A 9,644-nucleotide genomic window follows, 5' to 3' on the forward strand; every position below is an offset into this window, starting at 1 on the left:
TAATTAGGACCCTTATAAAATAGAAAAACATATTTTCTATATTGCTCCAATACTTTAAATGGAGATCAGAGGGTTGTGTGGATAAAAAACAAGAACAGCAGTACATCCAAAGACAATGGAAAGAAAACATGGAAATATACCAAGAATGTGTACACATCCTCAATTGTTAACCTATTATATTTGAAAGATATTCTCACCTCAAGTATTCTTAATATGAGACATTCCCCGTTGTTATTTTCCACGACTTGACAGGAAAGGGGAAAAAACGCAAAAAATGAATTATTTCCCCCAAATCTTTATTCACGAAGCAGTATACAAGTTGTATTCAAAAGTATACAAACAACTTTGCACAAGCTTGAGAGTCCAAAGTCCATCCTTTCAGAGTTCAAATGAAAATATCCCCTGATTCTTGGGTCTTCATAATTTTGTGTAATGTATCATACGGTTTGATTTCGATAACAAACCAATGAATGCAAGACAAGTCGGACTATTTTGATTTGTTAATCTACATTGACCCACAATAATTAGTTGTATAACAATGCTTTCCCTTATTTAGAACACAACATATTTATCTTCACATCAAGGAAAGTCAGACGGTAACGGGATGGTGAACATGCATCAGTGTCCCAGCCTGACTTTGACCAGAGAAGTCGTTTCGTGGTTTGTTACATAATTTGAAAGAAACAATACACAGGTGTTAAGGACACCCTGTAGGATTAAAGGTTTTGCTTCTATCGTTGACATTTCACTTGAATAATTAAGGATCTCACCTTTCATTTTTAGTTGTATGAAGGCTACTTTTATAATATAACATCTACATGTGTAGTTTGAACACTTATGACCTAGTGTTTGACCAAATATTTAGTAATGCTTACCTACCGTTTACAAAACCAAAAAGAGACCTGAAGGTTCATTGTTTTGATATGCAGAACTGCCCAAAGTTGTAAATACTCCATTTCAGAGTTGGTGTATGTAATGAGTTAAGCCAGCGTCCCTCACACAGCAGATGTTACGTATTTTAGGAAAGGACATGATGGCACTTTACCTTTGACTGAAATACATTTTCAAAAAACAACAATTTTAAAGCTTGTTCACACAAGGAAAGCTAGTGTGAACACAAAATGTTCCAATTCAAAACCTATCAAGAAATGGTTGAGCAATGATGCCACCATGTGGACACAAAGCCACAATATGACAACACTTCAAATGCCAAACATTAATTAAATGTATAAATGTAGTAATTTAAAGTGTGCACTTTAAGTTAATCATTTGTCAGCACAACTTTTGTTTCAATTAAATGTAACTCTCAATATGGACTGTTCACTCATTCACAAACCAAATGAGACTTCTTGAAGACCCTGGAATAATAAGAGTCTCTTGCGTAGTTGAAGGTTAACAAAAGCACAAACAGGAAAGCGTCTGTTCAAAACTTTTATTAGAACTGTTTAAGTAAGGTAGCGTGGAGGAGAAAAAGGAGGCAGCATTGGTATGGGCAAGTGAACATGGGGATGAAAAGGAGGATGGGGTGCCGGAGTGGGCGGGGGATCTGGTTTCACAGTGGTAGCTGGAGTGGTTGGATATTGGGGATAGGGAGGGATCATAGGGTAAAGATGATAGTAAGGCATAGATGGTGGAAGCTGCGATGAGTGATTTTTAGCCTTTGGTTTAGTTGTAGTTGGTGTTGTCGCCGCAGTAGTTTTTGGCTTTGTAGCTGGATATTTGGGAGGATTAAGGGGAGGATACATCGGCATATATTGTGGAAACGGCATCTGAGCGTATTGAGGCATCTGAGGGTTTCGAGGCATCGGAGGGTTTCGAGGCATCTGAGGCAGTGCAGGAATTTGAGTCGCCTTTGCAGTTGAAGGCTGTTTGGTCGTTGTCTCCGGCATCTTAGGGTATTGACGCATCAGATGGTATTGAGGCTTCAGAGCGGATTGAGGCATCAGAGCGTAGTGAGGCATCAGAGCGTAGTGAGGAATCTGAGGCAGTGCAGGAATTTTAGGACTTCGAGTCGCCTTTGCAGTTGTAGGCCGTGCGGTCGTTGCCTCTGGCATCTTAGGGTATTGAGGCATCTCAGGGTTTTGAGGCTTCTGAGGGTTTTGAGGCATCTGAGGGTTTTGAGGAACCTCAGGGTATCGAGGCACCTGAGGGTATCGAGGCACCTGAGGGTATCGAGGCATCTCAGGGTATTGAGGCATCTCAGGCACCTCAGGGTATTGAGGCACCTCAGGGTATTGAGGAACCTCAGGGTATTGAGGAACCTCAGGGTATTGAGGAACCTCAGGTATCTGAGGGTATTGAGGCTTCTGAGGGTATTGAGGCTTCTGAGGGTATTGAGGCTTCTGAGGGTATTGAGGCTTCTGAGGGTATTGAGGCTTCTGAGGGTATTGAGGAACCTCAGGGTATCGAGGCACCTCAGGGTATCGAGGCACCTCAGGGTATCGAGGCACCTCAGGGTATCGAGGCACCTCAGGGTATCGAGGAACCTCAGGGTATCGAGGAACCTCAGGCATCTGAGGGTTTTGAGGCATCAGAGGGTTTTGAGGCATCTGAGGGTTTTGAGGGAATTCAGGCAGCAGAGGGTTTTGAGGCATCTGAGGGTATTGAGGCTTCTGAGGGTATTGAGGCATCTGAGGGTACTGAGGCATCGGAGGGTACTGAGGCATCGGAGGGTACTGAGGCACCTCAGGGTATTGAGGCACCTCAGGGTATTGAGGCACCTCAGGGTATTGAGGAACCTCAGGCATCTGAGGGTTTTGAGGGTTTTGAGGCACCTCAGGGTATCGAGGCTTCTGAGGGTATCGAGGCACCTCAGGGTATCGAGGCACCTCAGGGTATCGAGGCACCTCAGGGTATCGAGGAACCTCAGGGTATCGAGGAACCTCAGGGTATTGAGGAACCTCAGGAATCTGAGGGTTTTGAGGCATCTGAGGGTTTTGAGGGTTTTGAGGCATCTGAGGGTATTGAGGCTTCTGAGGGTATTGAGGCTTCTGAGGGTATTGAGGCTTCTGAGGGTATTGAGGCTTCTGAGGGTTTTGAGGCATCTGAGGGTTTTGAGGCATCTGAGGGAAATGAGGCATCTGTGGGGTTTGAGTTATCTGAGGGTATTGAGGCATCTGAGGGTATTGAGGCATTAGAGCTACAGGCGAATTGGGGGGAGTCGTTTTGGAAGCAGGTGCGGCAGGTTTGGAACACCAGAGAGATACTGGAATTCCTTGCCAACGCATCGGGAGTACATAACTTCCACCCTTTGGGAGAAAAACATACAATTAGAAAACAGCAAGGAATCACACAAACCTGTCAATGTTACAATCCGACTGTACAAGGCAAAAGATTAATCTCATGATATATCTTCTGAATAGATCATCATGGTGCAACATATTTGAATGTCGGTCCCCATCCAAAAAACATGGTTAATCAGTACATTTGAAAGCAAGCGAAAAACAACTCATTTGAAAAGCTGAAAACACATTTTCGCTTGAGATCAATATGATGCAGATTAAACATTTTAGTTATTTGGCTCTTGTTACACCATTCATAACTATAACAATTCACAGCACTAGCCATCTTTTTTTTTAGACTCACTTCCTCCCTCTTTAAATCAGTTTCACATTACCTCTTGAACCATGTTGCAGCCATCATAGGGAACCAACAGGACAAGTGCATGCGAGTTCCTCTGCATGCTGTAGCCACAGGTAGACGGGACCTGGGACAGAGGCATTGGAGGTGCATTTCCTGTGGGGTAAAAAGGTTCAGTGTTTATATATCATTGGTAGAGATAAATCAAGTCTACATTTAGGATATTATGGCTATTAAATGTACCTTGTTCTACTGCAAATTGTGAAGTTCCTGATCCCACCGCTCTGAACTTCAACTGGCCCGAACCACACTGCAGTGAGGGCGACATGCTCATCCATGACGAGTCTTTGGGACTGGCGACTTGTGTTGGGCTCAACCAGCCTGAAGGCGAATATAATATATATATTTTTTTTTTCAATAGTTTGTACTTTAAAGAGAAGCAAAACAATTCAGGCAAAACAACAAACCCTTCAATACGTAATCAAAATATGTGTACCTGCAGAGTCTGCTTGATAAGCACCTTCATCCTCCTCATAAGCGTTTGAGGATGACTTATTGGTCCCGCCTGTGACTTGAGAATCTAGTCCTGACCCTTTTTCAAAAGCTCTCCCGAAAACAATTGTTCCCTCTTGGAACCCATTTGTTGTATCGGCTTCTTTTCTCCCTTCTCGTCTTTCTGTTTTCTTCAGACGATAACAGTCTGTAGCTTGCGCAAAATAACACGTCAGAATAACAGCTGCAGCCAGGTAAACACCAGCACCTTTTCTCTTGCGTATCATCCTGTTGCACATGACTGCTGGAAATGTGAGGAGATGAGATAACTTTCTTTGCCGCAACTATTTGAGCATCAGCAGGTGCTGTGACAACCAATACAGCTGTGATAGGCACTCATAGGACTCCCATTCTGTAAAATCAAACTCACTGCAGGTGGAGAGCACTTGGCAACGAAGCATGAGACAGGGCTTTTAATACTGGCACATATTATCACCAGGCAGCCAATCAACAAGGCAGGTGCAGCCTCAGCTAATGCTTGAACCTGTGTTCAATTAGCTTGCATCAGGTGGGCCTCGTTAAGACTTGTCTAACGTCTACAAAGTAAGCCCTGTGTAGGTATTGATCATGTAGATTGGGGGTGCCCAATACGTCAATCGCAAAGGTAGTGTGGGTAGATGGCATGGCATTGAAGCGCAAATGCGGCGCACCTTTATGCGCTTCAGAGGCGCTATTGGCGTAAGCGCTCCACAGTTTCTCCTCCGCTGTGAGGTTCCGGCGCTCGCAGTTCACTAGCAACGTTGGTTTCAAAGGCATACCAACTATTACAAATCCAATCCAAACAAACCCACTTTATTTGTATAGCACATAATAAAAACAGAGTGTTTACCAAAGTGCTTCACACCAAACATAACATTATAATAAAATATAATATTACAATAATAGATAAAAGGCACACATAAGAAAAGATAAAAGGATAAAAGGTACACATAAGAATTAATAAACGGTACATAAAGGCTATGGACAGACAATAAAAGCATACAAATCGATAAAACATTGCTCAGACTGACTCGAAAGCGAGGGAAAAGAGTTGGATCTTTAGGCGGGACTTAAACGTTTGGAGGGTGGGCGACAATTTGAAATGGGGGGGCAGGTCGTTCCAGAGCCTGGGGGCTACCGCTGGGAAGGCTCGATCTCCCCTGGTCTTTTTCTTGGTTTTAGGGACTACCAGAAGCAGCTGAAGCTAAATGAAGTCACAAGAATGATAGAGACATAACAAAACAGTATGTATTTGGGCATGGCTAATATAATTGTTGATGGCCAAACAGAGAAGTAACACAACTCTGCTCACATTTCAGGGTTTTTCTTTGACTTAGCCTACTTAAGAGGGAAAACATCTTTCCATATACAATTATTTTTACGATAAGCTTCTTAACAATTACTATCATGTTTACATAACAGTAGACTAAATACAACTCATATGATGTAATTAGGACCCTTATAAAATAGAAAAACATATTTTCTATATTGCTCCAATACTTTAAATGGAGATCAGAGGGTTGTGTGGATAAAAAACAAGAACAGCAGTACATCCAAAGACAATGGAAAGAAAACATGGAAATATACCAAGAATGTGTACACATCCTCAATTGTTAACCTATTATATTTGAAAGATATTCTCACCTCAAGTATTCTTAATATAAGACATTCCCCATTGTTATTTTCCACGACTTGACAGGAAAGGGGAAAAAACGCAAAAAATGAATTATTTCCCCCAAATCTTTATTCACGAAGCAGTATACAAGTTGTATTCAAAAGTATACAGACAACTTTGCACAAGCTTGAGAGTCCAAAGTCCATCCTTTCAGAGTTCAAATGAAAATATCCCCTGATTCTTGGGTCTTCATAATTTTGTGTAATGTATCATACGGTTTGATTTCGATAACAAACCAATGAATGCAAAACAAGTCTGACTATTTTGATTTGTTAAAGTCCATGTAATGTCCAAAATAAATGTTATTCTGTGTTAATAAATCGCTTCATCACTTTCCACTGTTTCATTCGACATATCAACATCAATGATTCTTTCCATAAATACCCCCCAAATAACATGAAATGTGTGCCACTTTCCCGTGTTATTCCGCTCCGGTAGCGAAAAGCTTGCCAGCCATTAACCCAACTGTGTGACGTCAAACGTGGCAAACACCAGCCTCGTCTAGATTGTTTGTTTTGTATCCTTCCGCTATTTTCGCTCAACATATGTGTAACCGGACCTCGCTAAACTTTTTTTATCTAACAATTCATGATGGGGAAGCGATGTGTAGTTGTGAGCTGTGAATGTTTCCTGATTGCTATAAACATTGATAATGGGTGCTGGAAGATTGTGAACAAAACTCGGGTAAGAATTAAGTTACTACAGGTGTTATGCCAGCTTGAGCTAAATGTCACCAGAGTACAGTGAACTTGCCTAGTGACTGAAATATATAAAAGTTGAAGTGAAATAAGTAAGGCCAAAAATGAATTACGTCTGAATATCTTTATTATTTTTACCACTTTTAATTATTTGTGGGCTCGCACATACCAAAATAGACTAATGTACACTGCAATAAAGATAAAATGTTACAAGTGAAAAATTAACAAAAGAACCCTTTTTTATTTATCAAACAGTAAATTAATACAATCTTACAAACTTGTGATTTGGAAAATGTTGTTATATTTACATGTTTCTTTGGAAAAATAATATTGTAAATTATGTACTTTGTAAATTATTTACATCATGCGAAACCATTTTAACCAGTTCAGCTGCATGACTTATGTCAAATTACAGATTTGGCCATTGAAATCCCTGATAGCGGCCTCCCGGTTCAGGGTAAGTCTTCCGTATCTCGGTTACAGCACATGCAGGCAGCGGGACTCTGATTTTTGGGCCGAGTACACCCCAGCACCAACGTACAAACTGTCGATAAGCTGTATATCGATACTTCCTAATGAAAAAAAATGTATACAGATTATAAATATATTTGGAAAAAATAAAATGTTATGTAGTACTATTATGTAGCAATGGTTACAAATTGGCTTATAACATGATATTTGTATTTTACTTGTACAAATATGAGGTTATACATGACTGTTTGACAGAATCATAGACCTCTTATATATTTCCTCACATGTGTAGTTGTTTCTTTTCCCAAGCATACATTGAACTTGCATACACAGAAAAAATAAAAGCCAAGCTGTTTTTGACTGCTTGAAAGAGTTTAATGGTATCTTTAAAAGTGTACCATATCTGTAGCGACTAAAAGTATTATATGAAAGCAAAGCTGCAATAGGCAGTTGGGTCAATCAATATTTACTTACTGGTGTAGTGGGCCATCAACTGCTCTGTGTTGTTGTTTGTATTGAAGATACGCTATTTTCAGTGTCCAAACACTGAGACAGCCTTCTCTAAAGCCTGGGTGGCTAATAATGCACCTTGGTTTCTCGTCGGTGTCTTCTATCTGGCAGAGTCCTGCACGGGTCTGATTTTCAAGACCCGCTCCCGCCCCGCACCCGTGACGTGCAGTACCGAACCCGCCCCGCTACCCGCACATATTGCCAATTAGTTCCGCAACCCGACCCGACCCGCCGGCACAAGATCCGCAACCCGACCCGAACCCGCATATATATAAGCAGTGACAACGTGCAATTATTAACACACGCAGTTGCATATTTGGCTCAAAAAGCCTGGGATGTTGTTTATTTTCTCCATCTAGGTTGACACCAAAAGCCTCCCAGACGTTGGATTTCGCTCTTGAAGAAGAGTTATTGAAAATGGTGTATTCTCCGCTAGAGAGCTTCACCTCAGCCATTCAGAATGTGGTGCGCTCAGCAGCAGATAGATGCGCTGCAGAGGTTATGATTATGCTCGGTCCCGCGGAGGAGAGGTCTGAGGATTTAAACATTAAACTAAAATATTATTGTTTAAATATATTTATTATGCAACACCCGCAACCGGACCCGCATCATCTTTGTTTTACCCAGAAGCGAACCTGGAAAAAAGCGTTTGAAAAAATACCAACCGCAAATCACCTTTTTTGCGGGTTACCCGCGGATACCCGACCCGATGCAGGACTCTGCTATCTGGTCAGTAGGTTGCAAACTGTCTATTTGTTCCATCACCTGCCAGATCTCTCTGCAGCATACACATTCATCTGCAGTGGGCATGCTTTCACAGCATTGACATGTAGGCCTACACCTGAATATTGTACATAACATTAAAAAAAAAACAATATCTGCCGGACGTGTGAGGAACAGATGACAAATTCAGATCGACATTTAGTGCAGGTCAAATTAAATAAAACAGAATTTACCATTCAGTATTGCCGACTCGAGTCTCGCCGGCTGCGGAATCCGCTTCTCTTTCACAAGTTTCTGCCTCGTTGTTCGATTGCCGGGCAGGAGGCTCGTACTGATAAGGCAAGATGCCTTGAAGTGAAAGGCTAGCTGGTTCACTCTCTACTTCTGTAACTGAATCCAGATAACCCACCGAATCTGAGCTTGAATGATCGCTCTCGCTGTCGCTGTCTGAAGTTGTCGCGTTGCTTGCCATTTGGACTGATTTGATCAAATGGCAATGTTTGCCACGTGTGACGTCACCGCTCGTTCGGGAGTTATCGGGGGCGTACTCGGCAAACTTCGGAACCAACATCGGTTTTTAACGTATATGTCATTTAATTATGACCAAACTTTAAACATTTTTATTCTGGTGATATCTAAACTACATGTTAAAAAACACCTGTGTTAGATGCATTACATGGCCTTTAATCTACATTGACCCACAATAATTAGTTGTATAACAATGCTTTCCCTTATTTAGAACACAACATATTTATCTTCACATCAAGGAAAGTCAATCAGACGGTAACGGGATGGTGAACATGCATCAGTGTCCCAGCCTGACTTTGACCAGAGAAGTCGTTTCGTGGTTTGTTCCATAATTTGAAAGAAACAATACACAGGTGTTAAGGACACCCTGTAGGATTAAAGGTTTTGCTTCTATCATTGTTGACATTTCACTTGAATAATTAAGGATCTCACCTTTCATTTTTAGTTGTATGAAGGCTACTTTTATAATATAACATCTACATGTGTAGTTTGAACACTTATGACCTAGTGTTTGACCAAATATTTAGTAATGCTTACCTACCGTTTACAAAACCAAAAAGAGACCTGAAGGTTCATTGTTTTGATATGCAGAACTGCCCAAAGTTGTAAATACTCCATTTCAGAGTTGGTGTATGTAATGAGTTAAGCCAGCGTCCCTCACACAGCAGATGTTACGTATTTTAGGAAAGGACATGATGGCACTTTACCTTTGACTGAAATACATTTTCAAAAAAAACAACCATTTTAAAGCTTGTTCACACAAGGAAAGCTAGTGTGAACACAAAATGTTCCAATTCAAAACCTATCAAGAAATGGTTGAGCAATGATGCCACCATGTGGACACAAAGCAACACTATGACAACACTTCAAATGCCAAACATTAATTAAATGTATAAATGTAGTCATTTAAAGTGTGCACTTTAAGTTAA

The 9,644-nt window shown here is 41.1% G+C and overlaps 1 protein-coding gene across 2 annotated transcripts; it reads right to left on the minus strand.

Moving 5' to 3' along the window:
- Positions 1–1,417: 1,417 nt before the first annotated feature.
- Positions 1,418–4,533, minus strand: LOC307018963 (uncharacterized protein). Of its 2 annotated transcripts, XM_079649523.1 has the most exons (6): positions 4,076–4,533; positions 3,823–3,960; positions 3,617–3,735; positions 2,721–3,248; positions 2,244–2,684; positions 1,418–2,207 (listed from the first exon to the last, which is right to left on the minus strand). In XM_079649523.1, exons 1-6 carry the CDS (start codon positions 4,368–4,370, stop codon positions 1,446–1,448), a joined length of 2,283 nt encoding a protein of 760 aa, XP_079505649.1. In that variant the 5' UTR covers positions 4,371–4,533; the 3' UTR covers positions 1,418–1,445. The 2 variants fall into 2 exon arrangements, with proteins under 2 accessions (XP_079505649.1, XP_079505648.1); XM_079649522.1 differs by having other exon boundaries at positions 2,244–3,248.
- Between the last annotated feature and the right edge of the window lie 5,111 nt (positions 4,534–9,644).

This window comes from Notothenia rossii, assembly GCF_949606895.1.
Source record: "Notothenia rossii genome assembly, chromosome: 9".
NCBI classification, from domain to species: Eukaryota; Metazoa; Chordata; class Actinopteri; order Perciformes; family Nototheniidae; genus Notothenia; species Notothenia rossii.